At 49.8% G+C, this 24,990-nt stretch overlaps 1 protein-coding gene across 9 annotated transcripts in view; it reads left to right on the top strand.

Annotated features, from left to right (window-relative positions):
• Tub (TUB bipartite transcription factor) overlaps positions 1-24,990 on the top strand; it is an 88,730-nt gene that overhangs the window by 54,327 nt on the left and 9,413 nt on the right. For 6 of the 9 annotated variants that reach the window (XM_063256688.1, XM_063256690.1, XM_063256693.1 and 3 more), the window contains 4 exons: positions 18,783-18,834; positions 19,235-19,397; positions 22,570-22,713; positions 23,924-24,097. In XM_063256688.1, the coding sequence (XP_063112758.1) occupies positions 18,783-18,834; positions 19,235-19,397; positions 22,570-22,713; positions 23,924-24,097 (533 nt within the window). Of the gene's footprint in view, positions 1-10,688; positions 10,989-11,529; positions 11,622-18,782; positions 18,835-19,234; positions 19,398-22,569; positions 22,714-23,923; positions 24,098-24,990 lie in introns of those variants that run through there. The other 3 variants (XM_063256686.1, XM_063256691.1, XM_063256692.1) reach the window with 3 other exon arrangements.

Raw genomic sequence — 24,990 nt, forward strand, 5'->3', positions numbered from 1 at the left:
CAACTTACCCCTCTTCAGCCTACTTACCTCTAAAAGAATGCAGTTGAGGTACTAAGTGGACACCTGGTTATAACACTAATCTAACTTCTTTATCAAAATTTAGGAAGCTGCCATTCTGGGCCGTAGGCAGGATGCCCAGATGGTAGGCATGCTCCTCCAGTAGGGATGTTGCCACTATTGGTGATCCACACCCGGCAGCCACCTTGGCTTCCTTACCATATAGCCCATGTTCACAAACTGTCAGAAATTTGCCTTCCTTTCCTTTCATCATCACCAAAAAGGTGCTAAAGAAATCCCTGTTCCTTATCAAGTTTCAGAATTGTTGGAATTTTTCTTTGAACATAACAGTCTCCTTTAGGAAAAATTACAAAAGCAGTTTTCTTATCATGTAAAGGCCTCTCCATTTATTTGAGTTCTTTATGTAAATCTCAATCACATTTGATAATTTTCTTTATATGTATCTCAAGTTAGTGTTATTTTAAAACTTTTCATATGCAGTTTTGCCATTTAAATGAGATGCCTTTCATTTTTTATTTTTAAAATTTTTTTATTTTAAAGAGAATAAAGCATAGAAAAATAAAACAGAAAAAAACTAATCAAAACAAAACAGTGTAAGTGATACAGGACTTCAAAACAAGATAATAGGAAATCAACAATGGCTACCATAATGCCTGTTGTCTTCAAAACAGCTGTCCATACCATCAGACATAGGAGAATCAAACAAAACAGAACAGAATAGAACCGTTAAAAACAAAACAATGAACACATACAGGACTTCCAAACAAGTAATAGTAAATCCAAAATAGCTACCGTAATATAACTTGTTATCTTTGAAATAGCTGCCTATGCCATCAGATATATAACAAAATCACACAAGACAAAACAGAATAAAACCAAACCAAAAAATGAAAACAATACAGGACTTTAAAACAAGATAATAGAGAATTAACAATGACTACCACCTTTAGAAGGCGATCCCTCATAGATGCTATACAGCATACTGTTACCCTTTAAATAGATGATCAGATTATCAGCTTTAGGCCTGCACAGTCAATGAAACATTAAACAGTACAAGCATTAAGTTGTATTTTACTTCAATAACTATCATCTCAGCCTGTGTTTCTCGGGATCAGTCAGTCACTCACAGGTCGGGGCGGGGCAGACCTCAGTTCTTGTCTCCCAGTCTGTGAATGGCACTGACTCAGAGGAAGTGGCTGGCTTCTTCTTTTCCTCCCTGCAGCCCACAAATGGTGCCAATTTACAGGAAGGGGCTGGCATCTGGTTGTCCTCCCCGCAGCCTGTGCATGGCGCCAACTCTCATTTTTGTTTTGTAAACTATCATTTTATATAAAAATGTTACTGATGATTTTCTATTTGTGTGGCACTTTTACCAAACCTCAGCCTGTGCTCAGCTCTAGGGTTGGACCTGGGAGGGTGGGGATGGGATGTCAACTCCAGATCCAGAAGAGAATTTGGCTTATCTGAAAGCAAGCCGGTATGGCTGGAGAAGAGAAGCTTGATCAGCTTTGTAGGCACTTTGTAAATCTTTGGAGTGTGAGCAAGGGAAGTCAGGGAATGATTTTAAGCAGCAGGTGCAAGGGTAGATTTGCATTCTGAAAAGATCTCTCTGTCTACCATGTGAGAACAGACTGCAGGGGGCCTGGAAGGAAAGAGGGTGCTGATCATTATGTAACAACAGCTAGCTCACAGTCTGTTTCAAGTGGTTTCTGTCTGTTAACTAGTAAATCTCCAGGACACACCAAAGAAGCCCATGGCCACGCCTGGTTTGAAACCAGCAGTTCTGGCTCAGAGCCTGTTCTGATGCCTCATGGACAAAAGTGGTGGCATTAGAGTTGGTGAGCAGGATTTAACATTAATAAGACCTGGTGACAGGCTATGGCTCAGGAAGACATAAAGATAGCACCTTTTCCACATATTCATTGGCTAGAACCCTTGTGTTCACTTTCCATTGTGTTATTCATAAGTGCTTCTTTCCATGGGGCGGGAGGAAGGGAATTCAGGCCCAATTGCCAAGTGCATCCTGTGTCTCTTACCTGTCTTCTGGGTGGGTGGCAGTGTTAGGGGTGAGTCTCTGGCCATCTGACCTTTTCTTCTATTTGAATGCCTTTTATCTCATAGATTGACTTATTAGGCTAAGAAAACAGGGGAAAGGTCTTGTCTTTGGTCAATGGAGGCCAGGGACTCAGTCCTAGAACTCAGTTTTCCTGGCATAGGAGACAATAATGATGTCTTCAGATCATGTGACAACATCAGCAAATGTCTAGTCATCTGCAAGAGGTCAAAGGAGGATCTCTAAGTCTTTTAGAGCCAAGATGGTAGGGGTGAGACATAGTTGTGAATAAGTTGAAGCTGGGCATGGAGGTACATGCTTATAATGCAAGCAGTCTGGGAGGTTAAGGCAGGAGGACTGCAATCTGAGCAACTAAGTAACTTAACAAGACCCTCTCAAATTTAAAAAGAGGAAGGGGAAACTGAGGCTGTAGCTCATTGTGAAGGCCCTGGATTCAATTCCCAATGAAAAAAAGGATAGACTGAGTTAAGTCAGAAAAATAGATGTATTTGGTACTGGGACACAATATAGTAGAGACATAGAGAAGAGTTGGAACGTGGATGTGACCTGAGCTATAAAAACACAGGGCACCTCCAAGGGCACTGTTCATGAGTGATAGAGACCTCTGAAGTCCATTCTGAGACCCAATCCAGCTCACCCTTCTCCAGGGAGACCCCAGAAGTCCTGAGGAGTGTGAAGGCTGGGACGTGGGCCATTGAGATGAGATGTCCAGGTCAGAATCTGGGGTCTTGTGTGCTGCTAAGCTGAGCCCCTGCCCGCCCCCAGCAATCACTGCATTCCAGCCTCAAGGCAGCAGGACTAGGAAGGGGCAGGCTCTGCTGCTGCAGGTAGGTGGTAACTGCAGAGTAGACAGACTCAGAGGACAGGTGGGGCGCAGTGAAGACCGGAACCAAGGAAAGATCTGACAAAGCTGGACAAGCCTTGGTGAGAACTGGCCCGCTAGCCCCGAATGAGCTCACCTGAGGAGCTCTAGAAGAGGGGCTACACATCATCTCCTCCCAGTGCCAGAGCTCAGAGATGCCCAGGGAGAGGCTCCATGTCCACCTCCTTCCTAGAGCACAGGCAGGGCAGCACCAGCTGGGACTACCTGTCTTCATCCTCATCTCCATGGCCAGTGGCCCCATGGCCCAGGCTTTAGCTGAGGCTGAATAAGTATTTGTGCTGTGACCTCCCAGTGTTCCTGCTTCTTTTGCTATAATAATTCCTCCGAGTTCCTGAGAGCAATCAGTGAAGGAATACAAGCCAGTGCTTAGCATGGTGCTGGCTGTCCACGAGGGCCCAATGAGTAGGAGATCTAATGACCAAGTGTTGTCGCATCTTTGTGGTGCTTTGGGCCTTTGACATCATTCACAAGCTTGTGTTCCTTCTTGGCTCAGTCTCATGACCGGGCACAGTAGGCAAGGCATGCGTTCCCTCCATCTAACACGTGACAAAACTGCGGTTAACTTAGAAGAGTGGTTCCTGGTCCCCCAGAGTCAGCAGAACAGAGAGAACAACAATTCTCCTCTCCTAAGTCTGGCCTGTATTCACGATTGTGTGTTTCTTCTATAAAATACAACAATTCTGTCTTTATTTCACAGTTCAATCATCTTCCATCTCCTAACATTCCTGCTAGTAAAAGTCAAAATACCTGAGAAAGGTAGTGCTGGAAGGAACCTTAGAAATTGTCCTGATTTCCTTAAGAAACAGAGGGAGGACTTACTCAAGGTCAAAGTGAGAGCCAGGACTGGAAGCTGGGACTGGCCTTCTTTCTTCTCTGCCTTCTGTATCTGTAAGTCTTGGGCCTTATATCCCCATTTCAGAGGTAGGAAAACCGAGACAGGGAGGTAGCACAGCTTGACTCCAATCCAGTAGCTCTACCTTTCAGGTCCCTTCATTTTCAGCGACCTGCTGACTTTAGAGTCTGATGTATATGAATCAGCACACCCTCAAGGACAAGCCATGGAGCACAAAGTGTGTTTTAGGATAGTAAATTTTGTAAGTAGTTTAAATTACATTTCAGACTGATTTCTCCAGCTAGAGAAATTGGGCATAGCTTGGCATACCTGCAGATTTAGAGGAGGATTCTTTAAAATGCATTTCACATTTTAAATAATCTTGGTTTCCTTAGATGATGGGGAAAACCAGGTCAAAAACACATACAGGCTTTTCTGGAAGGTTACAAAATATATAATGTCCTTTGCCTAGAGGATATAAAGGAAGCAGCTCTCTGTTTGACAAAGGACAGGGCCCTTCTAGATAAATCCTGCATTATGAACAAATGAGAGCTCCTCTCTTCCTGATCAGCTTAATTCCTTTTTGCTTATCTGTAAATCCAATAATGCCAGTAAAACAAACCCTTCTGGAGGCTGAGCACAGGGGTCTGGGCTTCAACCTGTGAAGTCCTCTTCCTATTTAAATCAACAGCCCCTGCTCCTGGGAGAGCCAGGCATGGCAGGGTGTGTGTGTACGTGTGTGTTGGGGCGGCACATCACTATGTTTCTGCCTCCTTGTCCAGGAAACATTCTACAAATACCTCACAATGGAGCAGGGTAGACTGGGTGAAGCACAGGTATAAGATTCAGCATCTTCTGGCTTCCCTGCTACCTGCAAAATAAATAACTGAGCTAAGAATTGCAGATCTTTCTTACACATACATGCATTAGAATATAGCCACCTTAACCACCTTACTCATACATTAGAATATGATTGCCACTGGATATCATTTTACTATATTGTACTGACTATTTCAACCTGCATGGCTTTACAATTTTTATTTACTAAACTCATTGCACATTGATCAGTATAATGTCTATAGGGCAAGAGGGCGGCATGTGGGCTGTGCTGTTGAGACATAATTAGGAGGCTGCAGTTGTCCAATGCTAGAGTTAAAAGGAGCCCCAAGCTTCTGGGAGGAGGAACCATTGGGAATGGAGAATGTGGTCCCCTGGGGGGCAGAGCTGATAACACTGGACTGTGTTGATTACAACTAGGCTCCTTTTTTTTGAGACCATTCACATAGTACCAATTTGTGGATCTTTTTAAAAATAGGATGTTATACTTTCCTACAATAGTTTATCCTGGTTCATAAACCCATTCCTCTGTTTTTAAAACTCTGTATGAAATATGCCTAGTGGCCCATCCTCTGAACATGGTCTTACTTTACTTAATCAAGTCCCAGATGATAGATATTTTGTCGCCACCCTTGCTGCCTTCCCCTGTTAGGAAGAAACTTTGATGAATATCTTTATGCATTAACTTTTGACTTTATTGTATGTTTCCTTTGCCCAGATTTCTGGAATATGAACTAATGAGTTAAGAGATAAGGCTCTTCTGTGGTTTTCTCTAGGGGGTGGTAGTTAAGCCTATCAGCTTTAGAATCCTCTGCTGCCTGAGTTTGAATTTGAACTCTATCACTTGTTTTCTGCATGACTAAGAAGAAGATGTGTACCCCTTTGTATCTTCATCTGTAAAATGGGGATAATATTAATAGTACCTAGCTTGTAGCATTGTGGTGAGGATTAAATGAGAGGAGTCTTGTGTAACTGAGTAGGCATGACTCATGAGATGCCAGAATAAAGTGAGCTTTATTTTGGTTTCCATAGTCTCTTTAAATTTATTCTATGGGGCTGTTTCTGTCCGTAAAGTTAGATGATATTTTAGGGTAGATCCCGGGACTTTCCTGGCCATTTTCAGATGCCAAAACATCTTCCTGTAATTAAGTAATTTAACTTTCTTATTCATTAGAATTTAAAGAAACTGTATTTGGAACTGCAGAGTTACACCAATTCTTTTTGCTTGATGCATGCTGTCAGGCCTGTGCAGAGAGGGTCCAGCTTGTAAATGACCAGTGCTTTTCAGTGTCCACAGTGTAGGGTGATGAGAGGAGCAGCAAGCCAGTTCTTCAGTGACTGTGGTCTGATAAGCTACTGCACATTCTCTGTCCTTCTCTCTCACTGGGGTGCTTCTGTGGGGTCCTGGAGACCACACCTGGAGAGCACCGTTGCTGTGCTCTCTTCCTGAGTTGCCTTGTTTTACTTGATGCTCATCCTTTGGTACCTTTCTTGGGCCCTGGAAGACCCGCACTTCCCTCCTCTTCTGGTGTCACCTCCTCCCATGAGGGAGCCCTCTTAGCCAGTCACATCTGGCTGTCATGCTAGGACCCACACTGGTTCTCAGCAGCTACTCCCGTGAGTAGTTCCTTTGCCCTCCAGACCTCGCACACGAGCTGATCCAGAAGCAGCAGCACGCCCTGTGCCATCAAGGCGGCCAGCTGCTGCCTGCTCTTTGGACTTGTCAGGTATGAGTCATATGCCCATCTCCTGAGGCCCATGGCCATCAGAGCCAGGAATAGGATCCCCTAGGGGTACTCTGCAAGGCTTCACTCTGTGACCATGAAATGAAGGCAATAGCTCCCTTCACTCATCTCAATGATTAGGAATCAGTTGACACCAAGGACTCCTTAAAATTCCTCCTCAGCCCCAACAACCCCTGTTTTCAGTCTCTCTCGTATTCTATATGTACTAAAGATGAGTGTCAACAAATGGCATAGACCCAGGCTTTTCCAGGTCCTGCTTCGTGTATTCCACTTAACTTCAGAACGTGGTATCTCTTAGCTCAGGGTTTCAGCTGGAACCTGGGCTGGAAGAGTTCCATTTCATTGTCCTGTCACCAAATTTGCCTTTGAAATAGATGGAGGAGTGCCCGATAGAGCACACACTCATGGTGTGTGATGTACGATCCAAGCTCAGTGGCTGTTTATGTTCATTTCAGAACTACTGTATTTGGTTTTATTCCTACTACCTTGTTTTAATGCTCTATGAGTTTTATGTTATCAGACCTCTGTATTTGTATGCATGTGTATAGATTATTTGATATTATCTTCAGCCGTGATTTGGAAGGTAGACATACTGTTTTTAATTCTACTCATGGTTACCCTGCATTTAATGAAAGATACCCACACAACTGTTTATCTCACTTTAATCACTGACAGTGGAACAATGGTCTTTGTGTACTCTGTAGTTATTTAAATGGGAGCTTCAGAGGGTGCCATCAGGCCACTCACACTTACACTGCCATCTTCTCATGAGCTCCGCCCAACAGTTTTAAAAAGGCATGGGACTGCTTCTGTTGTCCTGGACTTTCCTAGTAGCCATCTAGTAGTTTGCAGTCTTGCTAGCTCTGTTTTCCTCCTGTCTTCGCTTTTGCTCCCGGGAGATTACACGTGGGCTATTTACTCTATCCTGTAGTGACTCTGCATTATTTATAGGATAAAATCCAAACTTCTTAACCTGGTGTGCTGGGTGACATATGTGACCCTACCTGAGCTAGATAGAGGCCATCGCTAGCCCACAAATCACTCACCCTCAAGCCACCCTGCTGGTTCATGCCTTGGTTTTTAAATGCATTAATGAAGTACTCTCTTGTCTCCATGACTTTGCCCATATCATGCTCACTGAAGTGAGCATGTGCCTAGCCAATTATAGTATCTTGCTGATAGTGAAATTTCCCCTTCCTTTACCAGCCTATCAGAATCATTTTTATCCTTCAAGGCCCAGCTCGATGGTCCTTCTTTTCCATTTTCAGAAAAACCTGCAGTAACTAGACCTTCCTTTTCCCAATACCACTGACTGTCCCTCCTCTATACCCCAAACTCCAGCACTCTGTACACCTGGACTGTAACACCAACACCTTGATACTCATACACTCATTATCTCTCCCACCTCTATAGCCAGACTGAAAGCTCCCTGGTGGCAGCCTTGTACCTGATCCCTGCCAAAGCCACGGCAGACCTGTCTCAGCCTTTGAGTAAAGAAGATGTTTGGTTGATTTGAATTGCCTTCCTCTGACTTCAAGGTCAGGGATGCCAAGCCACGAAGCAAGGCCTAGTCAGAATGGGTATTTATTTATTATTCACATCTCTTTGCCTCCAAAGTGCACAAGAGGTGGCCTTCACTCAGTAAAACTATTACATTAAGTAACAGAAAATGTACGACTCCAAATGGAAGGGATAAGTTCCACAATGCCAACCTCCTTCCCTGGGTGAGCTGGTTCTGCCAAGAGGCTGGCCCTGAACTCCAGTTCAGATGTAGAGCTTTGCTTTTCTCCCCATCATAAACCATCACTGTGTTTGAAAATGCCTGAAATACAATGAGGAGAATTTAAATTCATGGCAGATATTTCATTCTTATAGGATTTGGACAGGTGGAAGGCATGTTGGGATTGCTGTGTGGAAACAAGAGATGACCTTGTTCCTGGGGTTGTGTTAGAAAAATTTTTAGGCCCTTCCTCAAGAATATATAGCGGAGTTGTATAAAAACCAAATTTTTCCATGGCCCAGTTCAACATTCTTCATGTGCCTTCCTGGAGTGACTTCGTGATGAACTCAAGGGCATAAACATCAGATGTCAACCAGGGATGCTTGTGGATGGAAAAATTTCTTACAAGCTCTGAGTTGAGTGTGAATACTCATAAGCCCTTACAGCACCGACATCTTCTCTGTGTACCACATGCATTAACACAGATCCAGCAATGTTCTTGTGTAGACCTGTTCCAGCTACAGGACCACCTCTCCCACACACAGTGTGTCCCACACACTGTCACATGGGCTCCCTGGCTCCCCCACCCACTGTGTGCACGCACTCATAGACCTCACATACACACATATTTGTGCACTGTCACACAGACCCTTGGCTTCCCCATGTCCTGGGTGAACACATGCAGCCTCTGTAGGAAGGGGCATGAAGAACTGCCTTATTTGTGCACCTCAATCTGCCTCCAGATTTTGCTCCCTTAGGACAGAACCTAAAGTATCTATTTAATAGATTCAATTACTCCAGGCTCCTGAGACCTTCCAACTTAATTCTGACTGCTTTAAGGTGTCAGATAATTTGAGAATAAAGGGAGAGAAACAGCCTCAGGTTTTTGAAGGGAAAGTCATCTGGTCTGTAATCATCTCTGAAGAGATAGTTGCTGGTGGCCTAGAGGGGAGGGCCTCCTAGGCTCAAAGCCCCCAGCGTTTTGCTTTGGTCAGGGTTCTATCTTCAAGGACAGAGAGCCCCAGGGAAGGGGCTTTGCTGCTGCTCATGGCCTCCAAGGCAAGGCCCAGCCTTTTCTGTGAGGCCGATAGGTGAAAACAGCCCTGTTTTCTGCACTGTAAATACTCCCAAGTGACTCGTCTGTTCTTTGTCTCCAGCAACAGTGATCGCTCTTAGAGTCTGATAATCAGAGATAACAGCATTGAGATAGCATTGATGCTGTGCCAGATAGAGATGGTTCAGACCTGCCTTGTGCTCCAGAAACTTGAAAGGAGCCTGCATGTGGGTACTACATGCACTGTGATAGGCAGGAAGGAGCTGAGGATAACGTCTGTGGATCCAGATATTTATGGGTGAATACTAACTTCACCATGGACCAGCTGTAAGACTTTGTGCAAGATCCAAGATTTTTCTTGGCCTCTGTTTCCTTTGCTGTAAAATGGGTATAACACTGCCTACCTCTTAAGTGTTGTGAAGAGTAAAATAATTACAGTATGCAGACAGCACCTAACATGACCCCAGCTCCTGACATCCAGCCAAAGCTCCAAATATCTTGAATATTGCGTTTTATATTTAATGGGCCAGATAAAGCAAGGCTGAGAAACTGGGAGAATCCTGGGGTGGAGGTGAAGGGTCCTCCCTCAGCCTTTGCTGGCCATTGCCCCAGTCTCTCGCCCACTCGTGCTGTGTGGTGCTGCTGATTCCAGGGTGCGCATGAGGACATCCATGTGCTGTGTGGGGACTGTGCTCCTCCTCAGCAGAGCCCTCTCCCATCCAAGCCCAGGGATGCTTCCCCAGCCCTGTTGTGCACCCTCCTCCACCCTTCTCTGAGCTGCCCTGCTGGCGTTAGAATGGGTCCTGGTCACAGCCAGGACCTTGTCAGCCTGTGGACATTAGGACGATGCTTGTGGAATTGTTTTTGCCTCTCATGACTCCTGGAAAGGGCCTTTGGAGGACAGAGGTCCTAATTCTGTTTCAGATCCTTCACTTCCTAGCTTCGTGTCTCTAGACGGGAGCATCCTAGAGACTTCATTCTCTGGGAATATGGACGATACAGTTGTTTCTCAGGCTGTTATGCCGATTAGACACTAAAATTTAAAAAGGGCCGGAAATGCAATAGACTGCAATTGTGACCCCTCCCCAACTGGACTGCTGAGCCCAAGATAAGAAGGACCCCAATGAGAATTTCCTTTACTAAAGCCACAGCAGACATGTGAAACCTGCCGGTGGGCCGATGCCTGGAGCTCCCATGCACCTGTTCTTGCACCGCCCGAGCCCCCGGCCCTGCCCCGCCCCCGCCCCGCTCAATCTGGGCAGCGATTTCCCTTTGCTCAGCAGAGATGGGTAGTATCGGAACAATCCCTGCTCCACCACGGGAGAAACCAAGGCCCTGAAGCTCGGGGACCCGCTCTGAGTGGCAGCGCCTTATTCGCTCAGGGTGGGCGCCGGCTGGCGCGGTTCGCGGGTCCCCGCCCTTCCCGGGGAGGGCGGGGTCTCCGCGAGGCGGGGCCGTGGAGGCGGGTGGTCGCGGCTGCCGCGCAGGGCTCGGGCTCGGGCTGCAAAGGGGGCGCCGGGCTGGGCGGGGCGGCGGCCTCTCCCGCTCTGGCGCGCGCTCCCGCCCGCGGCCGCCCCGCGCGCTCCCGCCGCTTCGCCCGCCCACCGCGCCGCGCAGGCGGCCGCTCAGGCTGGGACCCTGGCGTTAGCTCGGGCCTCGGCGGGGCCCAGCGCCCCGGCCCGGGAGGATGCGGCCCGGGGCGGCCCAGGAGCTGAGCAGGGCCCTCGCGCCGGCCCCCACCGGCCCTGACCTCCGGAGCCGCAGCCGCCACCCCACCCTCGGGAGACATGACTTCCAGACCGCATTCCGACTGGATTCCCTACAGGTACGGCGCCGGCCCGCCATCCCCTCTAGGGGCGCGGGCAGACCCCACCCCCACCTCTGTGAGCCTGGGCGGGTCACCACAGACCCCAAACTCGGGAGTTAGGGCCGGCTGGTGGGAGGGCACCTCTACCCTCCCCATCTTTTCCGACACTGGGGGAGTGAGTTGGAAACGCTGGTCTTTCCTACCCCAACTTTGGGACCCCAAACCAGCTCCACCTCCATGTCTGCCTGGATTGCTGGCAACGGCTTTATGGCTGCCTACAGGAGGGGCGCAAATTGCCCCTCCTAGGCCTAGCACCCGAGCCGTTCGCCTTTATAGCTTGCGCACGCACAGCCATACATCTGCACACTTGCACCCACAGCATGTCCTCGCGTTGGGCCAAAGATGCCCCTGCTGGCCAGTTCACATTCTCAGAGCGTGGATTCTTGAGGACAGCTCATTCTGAACCCAGACCACATGGCCATTCATATACACAAGCACTCATATATTTCTATAGACATCAAATCTTCGGCTTACACAGGTGCATCTATACTGTGTGTAGGTATTCGCCGAGGGTGGGCGCCGTCTGGTGCGGTTAGCGAGAGGAGCACAGATCTCAGCTATGGAAATACATCAGTTCTTCTGCTTACGCAGGTACATGCCTACATACAGTATGTGTGCACATACACATCCTGCCTCTGGAAGTTATTGATACCTACTAGACACTCGCAAGTACTACTGACTATCTTTCAGACTCGGTAATCAGCTTCCTACCAGGTCTCTACCTGGATGCACAATACATAGAACTGCTCTCTTGTGTTCAAAAGTACTCAGTAACTCAGACACACTCAGGGAAGCCCACCTTCCTCTGTTCCCAGATACAGTGGTCCGATCCAACGCTGGCGGGCTTTTCCAGTTGTATGGCAGAAGGCTGGGTGGGCTGTGGGCCTCACACAGGTACAGGCTTTCCCGGACAACCATTCTACTCCAATCTCTATTAAGGACGGAGCTCATTGCCATGGCAGCGCCAGATCCTCGGCCACCCATTGGCTCTTTGGTTGCTATAGGCTACAGGGCTGTCTCTAGGCCTCCTGGAGAGGCATGTGGGTAAAAAGGGTGCTGGACTGCTAAGGACTTTTTATTGATGACCCAGGTGCATATGCCTGTGGGTGGCAGGACTTAGCCTGGCAGACCTATCCTGTAACAACACTGTCTGCTCCGGGGAAGGAGCCCAATCCCAGTCACTAACTGAAAGTTTTCATAGAGCTTGTCCATGAGTCTGTCCAGACAGCATCCCAAATAAAACCAGCTGAAACTGCTCATGGATCGTTAAGAGCACATCTTTCTGCAAACAGGAAGCTGTCATTAGCCTGGAAATTTCAGGGTTTGTCTTGAATTCTTGTGGCTCCTAATTTTTATAGGAACTTCAGGATCCTAAGTTATTTTGAGCCCCCCCCACACACTCGTACACGTATGTGTGTATATGTGTCACACACAGGATCTCCTGCAGACATACACATTCACACTGGTCTTAAATAGATCAGAGAGCTATTCCCACTGGGAACTGGGGACTAGGGCTGTGCTGACTCAAGGCCATGTACCCTAGACAGGACATCCAGGTTAGTTGCACAAGTAGTTTCTGAAGCATCCTGGAATTTCTTGGCTTGTCTTCTAGAAGATAGTGTGGCTCCCAGAAATATCACGTATCCTTTCTAGGCTCATCAGAGGTGCCTGGGCCATACCTGTGAACTGAGCAAACTCCAGGGAAATACCTGTATGAAGGGGCTTCAGATACAGGGTGGTGGCTGAGGCTGAGGAAGATGGGAGGGGTCATACTTATGGCTCTGGGGGTGATGTTACATTTAAGGATCTAGCAGACTACAGGCTTGGCCAGCCTAGGACATGGCCCCCATGGACTAAAGCAGCTTGTCAAGTGAGTGCTGGGGTCCTAGGCTTAAGCCCATTCCTGAGAAAGGATATCCTAGTGAGGTAGGGTCTTTTCTGGGAAATGACTGTCCTGCAGGACACTGGTGTCCTGCAAGAAGCGATTAGTGTCTGATCCAGCCCAGGCCCAACTCTCCACACCTCTTCTCCGTGCCACATTCAGCCAGGAGCACAGAATCCTGCCCCTCTGGAAGTGTAGCCTGGAGGAGCAGGTGGGCACCTTTGTGGCCCTGCCCTACTTGCTTTTTGTACTCCTCTATCACTCTGTCTTCTTGTTCTCAACTAGGAAGGGTGGGTTCCAGCTAGGGTGGACTGTTGTCAGAAGTTGCCAGGACCCTTCTTTCCTGCTGCGTCTTTCTGGGTGTGTACTGAACCTACGAAAGGTTGGGCGGAGGGAGCATACTTCCAAAATGTGACACCTGACCTGAGAGAAGCAGGTACAAACTGCCTCTTGTAATAACTGGGTTGCTGGTTGCAGGCAAGCCTATAGTCACAGAAATAACTGGAGCAAAACACAGACAAGACATTTAATGTGCATCCTAGGGGTTTGGGGCAGCATATGTGCACGTACTTTCACTGGCACAAGGTTTCCCTAACTTCACAGAGCATCAGAATTGGGATGCGGTGTTTGCCTTGAAGAGGGGTCAGCTGACTTGTTAGCTCTGCTAACAGCATTTCTCTCCTTCTGTGATAGTCGTGTCTTGCATCCCCTGGGCCCAGTTCATTTTCTTCAAAGCAGTGATAGGTGGTGATAATCTTCTTATGAGTAATTTTGCCTGAGTTTGTAATGATTGTGCATTACTCTCGCATTCTGATTTAAAAGGGAGCCATTTTGTTTATAAAGTCAAACAGTTGTAATAGTGTTCTGCCTATTTTTTTCTGTTATCACCAACAATTATCATTTCTGCCAGTATTCCTGAGGAATATTAAATATCCATGATGTACAACTTTATGACCTTTTTAAAGCTGTGGTTGTGGGGGTTGAGTCTGAGCAGCAGGAGGGACTTTGGGCCCAGGTGTGTTGTAGGACCATGCTGAGTACAAGTGATGACCAGCCATCCTCAGTGCCCTTGTCTGCGTTCTCTGAGGCCAGTGGCTGTTGTTTCCCTCACTAAGTCATGAACTTCTTGAGAGCATGGACCTTATATGGTTCTTGGCTGTGTCTCCAGCATCTCCCAGTACAGATGAGATGCTCACTCCTATGAATCAAAGTAGTTATTCTTGGGCAACCTTTAGGGCAGTGGTGGTGAACCTTTGATGGGCTGTTTGTATCACTAAAAGTTCCAAAAGGTTCACCATCACTGCTTTAGGGCTTCCCCGGCTTTCCTAGTCCTGCATCTGGGCTCTCAGCACACATGAGGGCCCTCCCGCTGTAGTGAGGCTTCCTGAACCCCTGATTGCAAGGCATAGCTCTAAGTCATAGAAGGAGACTCTGAGCCTAGAGTGCACTCTGGGTGAGTGCTCCCTGTGACATCCCTGCCAAATGCTTCCACCAGCTGGCTGTGACTGTAGAAAGTTTTTCTGTGGGCTGCACCTAAGCATGGCTCTGGGTTCCTTTTTCTCTTGGCCCTTTGCTTTCGGGGAAGCAGTATGACTGATTACTGATTGAGCAGGAATCTCAACTATTTCATTCTGCTGCTAGGTTTAGCCTCACAGGTACCCTGCGGTATGGGCCCATCGCTTCATTTCTGGCCATTGCTAATAACTCCTCAATTAGCCAGCCATGGCTCTTGATTTTCATTTGCATGACTAAGCACTAGCATCACATTTAGCACTTGCTTTTAAAAAGAGAGCTTCAAGTAGGTTGATTCTGGGGCATGTGCCTGTGCACTTCTGAATTACCACAGCAGGGCCAGCTAACCTCCAGAGTGAGGTTTCTGTGCACCTGTGCAACTGTGAACCACCAGCTGGAATGCAGCTGGCCCCAGCCCTGGAGACTGGAACTCCTGTGAGCAGCATGGTCCTCTCCTTTCTGGAGCTGCCCCATTCCCACTACATGCCATGCAGTTGCTAGGCAATGGGGAGCCACAGATGCGGACTTGCTGGAGTCTGGCATAAGGCAGAGTTGCAGCCAGTCACTCTGGGTGGCCTGGCCTCCCCTGACAGCTACTTATCCGATTCCTGGGTCCAGCAGGGGTAAGTTTTATAATTCTTTCTGGACGGAAGAATGAGGACAAGAAGAGAGAGAAAAATGGGTATGGAGAGTATCCAGATAGTTGAGTCTGTCCCTGGGTTGTCCTGGCCCCCAGGCTTCTAGTTAGTTCTAGTGGGTTAGCTGGAGCTTTGAAGGTGTAGTGTGAAAAGAAAAGGATGGAAACAATCTTCTTAAACTTGGTGGTGATGTGTGGATTTTCTGGTTTACAGGAAAAGTAATTTCCTCCCCATGCTTTGATCCCTTGGTGTCAGTGATGGTTTTACTTCCTAGGCGTCTGTGGGAGCAAGTGGAAGCAGAAGGGTTGATTCCCTGAGAGGTAAAGTTGTGACCTTGTTAGCCCTGGGCAGAACAGGTAGATTGGTGGAAACTGCAGGCCAGAGCCAGTGGCAGGTGCTGTACCAGGTCTCCTTGGTCTGGCCCCCAGCAGGAGGTGACCATAATGAAGGAGCTGCCAGGGTCAGCTAGAAGACCCATCCATCAGAATCCTGTCTGTCTGAGTCTTGGCGGGGCTGCAGCTGGCAGCCTGGGTTTGGCAGTGATTCCATAATTGGCACCAGAGTCATTAAAAAGCCATTACTGTTTGCTTGCATGGTTATTGTGTAGTATAATCTAGAACGGTACCCATCAGAAAGACTGGGAGGTGTTGGTGAGAAAGACACACACCCCAGGAATGGTGCTACAGTGGGGATGAGGAGGCGGGGCCAGCTGGATGGGGTCAGAGCTGGGCCTGCTGAGCACGAGAGAGGAGCTCCAGTTCTGCTCTCTCCCTGGGGACAACCATCATTGTTGTCATTGTTCTCCACCACATGCTGCTGTGTGCTGGGGATTCTTTGTTATTCACTCAGGAGAGATGTTGTGTGCTTGGATGCATTGTCCTTAGCCAGGAACACTGTCCTAGTACAAGCTCGTCACTTCCAGATGGCTGTGGTCTGCCTGGTGCCCTTGCAGTTTCCCTAGAAACCTGTGCTTTTCCAGGAACCCAGTTTTACCCATGTGTCACACCCACTCTCTGAGCCTCCTGGTGTTGGTGGATTTATTGTACGCTCTCCTAGATGGTCTTCTCAGCCAGGCACATGCCGCATCTGGCATCTGCTACCCTTGCCATGCACACTCCCTTCCTTCTGGGTACTGGAACTCACCCTGGGTGGTGAGTGAGGTGGTAGGTACCTCTGAGATGTCTTTCTGGTCACTGGAACAAAATACCTGATACTTTCATCTTAATGGAGGAGAGTTTTATTTTGGCTCACAGTTTCAGTGGGTTTGTTCCATAGTATGCTGGCTTCCAGGTAAAAATAGTATGGTGGAAATGATACTGCATGGTATGTCCAAGAAATAGATTCTAGATTCTTGTATATAGTGAGCAAATAATTACAAGTGTACACCCAATGGTAAAAGAAAAAGCAGCTATATATATTGAAAATAATGGGAAGGTGTGCTCAGGGCAAGTCCATGCCAAGAGAAATAAAAAAAGTAGCAAAAATAGTTGTGCTGGGAAAGCAAGAAAATAGGGGGAAAAAAAGATGAAGAATCAGGCTTTCAAATTTTAAAAGATGTGTCCCTGACCCCAGGTACCTCTCAGTGGACTCTGGATAAGTGACAGACATGATTGACAGGGTGCTGAATCATGTCAGGGGCTCCCAGCATGCACGATCTCCCAGAGTTCACTGTTTTAATCACATGCAGGAGATATAGTCCTTATGTGTAAAGATTTAAGGAGGTTTGAGCGGGAGAAAAGCTCACTGAAGGTCATATACTGTTCATGTGCTCTGGAATAAAGCTTTATGAAGATTTCCTGGGTCTGTGTTATTTTTATTTCTGCTACTCTTAGGACAGTGGAAGGAGGACTGGGCCTGGATTGTTGCCCAAATTCAGGTGGATAGAGGGGTAGTTGTCAGTCCCAGTTGTGCTACTGATACTAGGCAGCTGCAGGCTCATGTCCTGGCACCAGGCCAGCAGAGAGGAAGGAAGGAGCTGGGGACAGGAACACTCTCTCAGCTCCCATCTCAGTGACCCACCTTTAACCAGGCATGCCCTCGATAGCAAGTATGTGCCCCTCCAAGCACCTTCTAAACATAGGAGACTTGGGGGATGTGTCAGCTCTAAACCACAGCAGTCTGTGCACACTCTGCTTTTGGGTCACTCAGCCATGCCGCTGACGTGAGGTATAGACGGTGGAGAGCTGCAAGCTTCCCACAGCTGGCAGGACTCACAGGAGTCTTGTTCATTGTGGGCCCTCAGCTTTTCCCTCTGCCCTCTGTGGGATGAGCTTTCCATAATGTATCAGCCAGCTCAAATATTTAGGGAGTGGTTTGGTCCTCAGGTCCTGGCCGTGTCCTCTTAGGCAAGCAGGCTGTTTGAAGAAGACTTGGGCCTAGAGGCATGTCTGGCGAATGGCGTTTTCTCCTATGATCTGCTGGCAGCTGAGGGTGTGGTGAATGAGGCAATTTTGTGCACAGCCTCACAGCACACTCGAGGCTCTTCAAAAGTGCAGAGCAGCCACGGACACCAGGAAAGGCCACCCCAGATGTAAGTGAGGAGACAGCAGCCAGTTAAAAAGATGTTTCATCCTTATCTTTTGCCTTCTACACAGACTGTATCCACCTTCGTGCAAGAATGCCCAATTTTTACATAAGTGGGTGCGTGCATATGCACATACACATGAGATATAGCAACACACTCCTTATAGCTCCATACAATCCTGATGTGCTTGGGTCTGGCTGAACAGGTACCCACATTTGGGTCTGGTATAGGAGCTGGATTCAATATGCTTGTGCCAGAGCTGCCTGGGGCTCCTAGTGCTCAGGTTTGCAGGTTCCATCCCCATCCCATTCAGCTGTTCAGATCTTGTTTGTTTTTTTTTTTTTTAATTAAATTTGACCCCGGGGTGTCTTGAGCTAGCAAGAAAGCTAAGTGGTTTGAGTTACTATCGCCCTATGCATGCTCTTCCTTGGAGACAGTGCAGCCTGGGAGAGATGAGGCTGTTTCAACAATTTGCTATACCCCGTGCTGCTTGTACCACGTCTGTGGTCCAGGAAGAGTTTGGTGGCTGATTGCTGTGCTGTGCACTGATCTGTTGTGTCTACGTTGTGGACATCTCGTCCAGCCCCAGTCCTTCTCTGGCACTGTTTGGTTTCTTAGCTTCATTTTCCCACATGAAGGGGATCCACTGCCCTCTTTAAGGGAGAAAGGGAGGCCAATGGCATCACACCTCCACTCTGCATACTAGGGAGCCAGGAGTTTGGGAAGGGAACAGGGTCTGCCCCCAAAGGACCCAGCCTCTTCCACATAGGGCGGAGAGGAGAAGAGGAAATCTGGTGAAGCAGGCCCTGGGTTGAGAAACAGACCTTGAGCCTGGCTTGTGGCTGATGCCTCTCTATAGGTTCTTCCAAATCTCATTTAAGCCTGATCCAGTTCAGAGGTTTGGGAATAGGGGTGTCTCGTTCTGTTCTTAAGGGGCCAGTCTGCCTATGAAGTCCTTGTGGCAGTGGGTACTAGCAGGAAACAAAATCCCAGTGTTGCAGAAATACAGCTCAAGACTTTTGTCTTGTACAGGTTCCTAGATGGCAGCCTCCGTCTTTCCTTCCTCCACCACGTGGGTTCACAAGACCGGGGAGTGGTGATGGGAGGGAGGTAAAAGACCCACGGGTATGGCAGGTTCCAGGCTGTATCCTGCCCTCTTGTGGATGCGCCCTGAGTACCACTCTCTCCCTCTGCAGTGTCTTAGATGATGAGGGCAACAACCTGAGGCAGCAGAAGCTTGACCGGCAGGTGAGTGAGGCTGGGGCTGGCTGAAGGGACAGTCTGGGCTGGGGTCCCCGAGGACACGGGGAAAGGGCCGTCCCTCTTGCCCAGTGACCTTTCACAATGGAGAAGAGAGGTGGGCTCTCTTCTTTACCAGCCATTGTTAACCCTGCCCGCTGCATGGGGCTTCAGTCAGGCGGGCAGCTGCCATGACTGCAGTTGGAGGGCTAGATGTCTGTGCTATGATCCTGCCAAGGCAGCCACCTGGGCTGAGTTTTATCACTCCTCCCTGGACCCTAAATCTTGGGATGCCTTGACCCAGGGAGGGCTTCAGACCCCAGATCCCAGTGCCACCGCTGCCACCCGGTGCAGGGAGCAGAGTGATCTCTGCAGCCCTGAGAGCCCACCCTCCTCTGTGCCTCTTTAGCGGGCCCTGCTGGAACAGAAGCAGAAGAAGAAGCGCCAGGAGCCCCTGATGGTACAGGCCAATGCCGACGGGCGGCCCCGGAGCCGGCGGGCCCGGCAGTCAGAGGAGCAGGCCCCTCTGGTGGAGTCCTACCTCAGCAGCAGTGGCAGCACCAGCTACCAAGGTACACCCTGCCTCCTTCCCGTGGCTGCCAGCCTGGGAGACCCCTGCAGAGTTGCTGCGCACTCTACTGTGCTGTTGGGGACCCGCCAGGGATTTCCTGCTGACCTGGGCAGGTGGGGTCTTGTCCTGTCAGGGTTTGTCTGGGTGAGTGTGTCGTCCAGCCTGAGTGGACATTGGAGTGGGTAGGCGGAGTGCTCAGGCTCTCACCTTCTGATTAAGCTGTTAAAGCCAAAGCCTAAAACTATGAATTTGGGAGTTCAAAGGTCCAAGGTTCTAACGTGGAGCATTGGAACAGAGAGCAGGAGGAACGCCTAGGAGTAGAAGAATCTGCTCTCCAGCAGCCTTGTCTCCTGAGAGGAATCCATGCCAGCAGCCTGACCCACACCAGCCAGCATCTTCTGGGACACCTGCCTGCTTTCTCCTTCCCTGAGCCCTCTGTGTCCTCCATCTTATGACCCACAGATTCCTGCCCCTGTCTCCGGACTCTTTCAGAGCTCTAGTGACCTGTAGCTTCCGACTGCTGTCCTCACACACTCAGTTCTTAGCAGATCTGTCTTCTCCACCACTTCTCCTGGGGAGGGAATGGCCCCTTCACTTCCCTGGGCACAGGACTCTCCCTCCTACCTGGATTAGGGTCAGGGCCCCAGGCCAGGTTGGTCTGTAAGCTTGAGTGAAGCAGTCACCACTGCCCTCTGCTGGACTGATGCTGATCATGCGGGAGGCTCTTCCATGAAATGCAATAGGAACTCTGAGAAGGTTGCTCTCAGCTGTTTTTTGTAGGTGGGAACCAGCTTTGGTGCTTTCTTCCCTCTGTGGCTTCCTTCTGACCTGGATCCTCCAGCCACATCGAACTGCTGACATTGTCCCCCAGACCTGCACTGTCTCAGGTTCTTGTGACAAGCCCCTGATGTACCCACACCCTGGTCTGTGCTTTAGAGGCAGCAATTTGGTCTCCTTCACCTACTGCCTAAATTGTAGCTTGCATGTTGTGTAAGCATGGTGCCCTCTGTGTGCACACAGATTCTCTGAGGAAGCCCACCTTATTTCTGATAAAAAGGCTGTCTTTGGACCTTGCCAGGGCGAAGTATGTACTTGGTGCTTTGCCTGTATTGTTCCTGCTTCCTCACATTGACTCACTGGCCACGTGGTTGATAAAGCGTGGGCTTAGAGGGTTTCAGCAGCCTCCCAAGTGGTCTTTCCATCATGTTACACTTCCTCTCCCTGACAAGAGCTTCTTCAAGATCATCCCTCCTTGTGTACCTCAGATTGGCACTATGGGCCTTGCTCACACATTTGTAGTCCACTTGATAGGCCCTTCAGGAGGAGGTCAGGGACCTCAGCCTAGCTGCTGTAGCAGCTTCTTCATGGCAGCCTTTTCTCCACTCCTCTGGGGGAGCCATGCCAAGGCTGGGGCACTGAAGGGAAGGCAACCACTGTCCTTGGTCCTGTGCCCTCTGTGCCCCAGCTCTGCCTAAGCTGGCACATGCCTTTGGGGTGGGAGCCTGGTCTCCAGGACTTGCGGCCCTGCCACTCAGCATGGGAGGCCTACACCTTGAAGAGTCACTATGTGGAGGTGTTTGGTTGCTTGAGCACTGGCTGTGGGCCTGAGCCTGTGCTGAGAAGGCTGTGCTGTGCTGAGAGAGAAAGAGCACCTCTGAAAGTGTGAGCTGCTGCAGCAGTAGACAGTTCCTGGTCCTGCCACTCTGCTTTAGTTGTTCTGTTAGGACTATGAACAAGTCACTTATCCTCTCTGGATCTGTTTTCTACACTATAAAGTAAGGGAAAAATCTGTCTTAAGGCTTTGAAAATTGAAGGAACTGCAAACTCAGCTGATTGCTCTTCCCTGCTGAGACTCCAAAGCAAGGCTGGCCTCCAGGTCCTTCCCCACAAGGGACATTTGACCTTTGTGAGGTGCATGCCGCTTCTCTGGGGACCCAGTCTTTGTCTGTCTCCCAGTAATTGACAAAACCCTGGGGAGGCTGCTCACCCCATGCTGACCTGGGACCTGGAGTTTCTGAGACTTTCCCCACCACTCCCATGGCCTTAGCTGCCTTCTCCTGTGCCCTCTGCTGGCTCTTGGTGTTAAATACAGGGATATTCCAAGAGGAAGGTGGAGCTAAGGCTTCATCCCAGGAAAGTTTTTGACCTGCTGCTGTGCTCGTTCATGGCACACATGTGTCCATTCCCTGTGATGTATTGAAGACCCACTTGTGTCAGACTCTGGATAAGGAGCTATTGGTCCCTGGTGAACACAGACAGGTGTGGTCTCTGCTTTGATGGACCTTATGGTCCAGGTAGGGAGGCTGTTAGAGATAGATGGTCACAGACTCCGTGAGGCACAGACAGGGCACCTGCCTGCCTAAAGAGCTCAGGATGGCTTCCTGCACCTGGAAGCAGCAGGATGAGTGAGAGTTATACAACAGGGAATGATGGCATGTGCAGTGGGAACAGCCAGGATAGGGCCCTGTGGCAAGGCGGGGTACAGTGCGTACAGGGTCTGAAAGAGCCGGTGTGGCTGGAATTCTGGATGGTCTGGCAGTGGTGTGGTTCTGTCAGGGGAAGGAAGATGGAGAAGCCAAACAGACAGAGTATTGGTCTCTACCATGACAGCAATCAGAAGCCCTTCAATGTTTGTGAGCAGGTTGGGGTCATGCCATGTGGCAAATGTGGAGCCCTCCGGCTGCAACCTTTCTGAGTCTTTCCTAAGGATGTGTGTGGCCCTATGTACCCTGGAGACTTTCCTCTGTGTGCTTCCAAGTCTCGATGCCCGAGGGCCATGCAGGCTCCCTGAGCTTACCCTGGCCATGATCTCTTCAAGAAGGTGCAGTCTTTGTGTCCTCCTCCTCCTCCATTCCTGTGACCCACATTCTCACAGACATGCCCTGCCCCTGCGTGGACTCAGAACAGTTTGCTAGCCCAGAGCATTGGTTGATGGCTGACCATGGCTTTGGCCTGGTGTTGACTCTGTCACATGGAGCTGAGGCACCGCCTCCCAGCAGAGCCTGCCCTGGACCTTTGCCTAGTGGGGATTAGGGGGTTCAGGAGGTACACAGGGACATGTGCTGGGGATACAGGTGGCGGGAAGTGGTGGGAAGTACTGTGCTGGGGACCCTGGGGTGCAGTCTGGCCTCACCCAGTGCCCATTTTCCTGTTTTGGGTTCTCTCCTGAGCAGTTCAAGAGGCCAACTCACTGGCCAGTGTGCAGCTGGGAGCCGCCCGCCCAACAGCACCAGCCGCAGCCAAGAGGACCACGGCAGCAGCCGCATCAGGGGGCCAGAGTGGGGCCTCTAGGAAGGAGAAGAAGGGGAAGCACAAAGGTTAGCTTGCCTTCTCACACGCTGCCCCCTGAGGAGGCCTAGTCCCCACTGTGGGGTTGGGGATGCCTATCTTGCTAACTGAACTGGTATTCAGGCCCCTATCAGCTAGCCTACGGGCCTTGTCTGACTCTTGGGGTGTCTGGGCTGCCCATGAGTATGGCCACCCTTATGTCCTTCCCTGCCTAGCCTTAGCTCCCGCCATTCTGGCCTCTGGCCAGGACACTCCTTTGATAGGGGATTCCTGCCTCCCAGCAGCCATCCTCTTGTGCATTCTCCACACTTCCTCCTCATGTAGGCTTCCTTAGACTCCCTGCTGCAGGCCCAGCCCCACCCTCTGGGTCATGGGTCTGTTCTCTCTGCTCCTTTCTAGAGCAAAGATCCCTAGGGATCAAGTCCTGTCTGGGCTAGATATCCTGTTTCCTGAAGCCTTGTTGATGGGCTGTGATTTCCAAGCCACTGTGTCGTAGTTGAACAGTGATGTATCAAGGTCCATGAGCTTCTGGTGCTCATAGCACACAGGCCCTAGCTCAGCCAGGTAGAGTGGCTGCCACCTGTGTGGGCTGAGCCTTGCTTCTCCCAGTAGAGCGGTAGCAACTGCACAGGGAATTTGATGTGGGATGAAGATCCACAGTGTTTCTTCCAGAGGTCTCCCCATGTCTTTGATGATGTGCGTGTTAGTGTGTGTGTGTTCGTGTGTGTGTGTGTGTGTGTGTGTGTGTGTGAGAGAGAGAGAGAGAGAGAGAGAGAGAGAGAGAGAGAGAGAGAGAAAGAGAGACAGAGAGAGAGAGAGACTGAGAGACTGAGAGACTGAGAGAGAGGGTCCAGCACTAAAAATAACTCATAGCTGGCCATGTCCATGAATGATTGTTGACCTCAGCTATGGTCAGATAGATCCTTGTTCTCTCTCTTGTTTTCCCCTGTGCAGTTGGTTTTGTAGATGGCTGCTGTCTGTCTTAAGAACGCAGGGTATTTCAAATCAACCCTTCACAATTAATTTGGGGGAAGAGCAGATGAGTCCCAGCCCATAGGTATCCCTTCACAGCTTACTGATCACTGACAGGCTGACAGCAGTCAATAGTGTTTTTAAAAATCAGTTTTGCAAATGAAGTTTTGTAGAGGGTCTTTCTCCCACTCATCCCTCACCCTCTTCACGGACATCTGAGAACCTCCTGTCCCTCTTGGATGTGACTCAGGGGTATCTGGCCTGCAGGCACCGGCGGGCCGGCAGCACTGGCAGAAGACAAGTCTGAGGCCCAAGGCCCAGTGCAGATTCTGACTGTGGGTCAGTCGGACCACGACCAGGACACAGACACAGGGGAGACAGCAGCCGGTGGGGGCGCACAGCCCAGCGGGCAGGACCTCCGTGCCACGATGCAGAGGAAGGGTGAGCCCCACGGGGGCCCAGCTGGGACCAAAGCTCAATCCCAGGTTCCTTAGGCAGACTTTTCTGATAGAGCCTGGCCTTCCTGTGTCTGGTGCAGACCCTCCCTGGCTGTGGGGGAGGGCACACTTAGAGATAAATGGGAGGCTTGGGCAGGGACCCAGAAAAGGTCAAGTTAAGGGAAAGAAATATAAACTGGGGCACTTAGCCCATAGCCCAGCTCTGCCTTTCCCCAAGAGGCCCAGATTTGGGGGCAGATTTCCTTTCCCCTTTGCTTCTTAGAAAAAGCTACTCATTTGTCTGATGAATGAGGGGGAACAGGGCCAGGCTGCCAGAGATACAGCAAGTCCTCCCGAGAAAGCTGCTGCCAGACAGACTCATCAGCAAGAGCCCTCCCCCAGGGACCCTTTGGTAGAAGGTGGCAGAGGGGAGAAGCCTGGCAGTGCCACACACTGAGAATCTACTCCAGGGTAGCTTCCTGGAGAAGCCATGGAGACAGCTCAAGAATGGGTGGCGCTCCAGGAAGGGGAGACAGTGGAGGACAGCAGAGATGCAGGCTCAGAGCAGGCTGGGGAAACAAGTCACTGGGCCCTGCTCACAGAACTGGGTGTGAGGCCCTCTCTCTGGTGGAGTCATGGCTTGTTAACGGTAGAAAATAAGGTTCTCCGTGCAGGTTCAGCTCAGCAAACCTTGACAGGAAGGCATTGTGGTCACCAGTGAGGACTGGGCAGATGCAGGGACTGAGCTGAAACTGGGTGGGGGGGTGCTCAGAGGACTGCGCTCAGCCCCGGCTCATGTGTGCACCTGAGAGAACATGTTGCTTGTGTGTATCTGGATGCATGGAAGTGTGTATGTGAACATGAACGTGCATACAAGTGGCTGTGTGTCTGCCTGTG

Source organism: Cavia porcellus, unplaced genomic scaffold (assembly GCF_034190915.1).
Source record: "Cavia porcellus strain 051 isolate PalLab524CR breed Dunkin Hartley unplaced genomic scaffold, mCavPor4.1 scaffold_9, whole genome shotgun sequence".
Classification (NCBI taxonomy): Eukaryota; Metazoa; Chordata; class Mammalia; order Rodentia; family Caviidae; genus Cavia; species Cavia porcellus.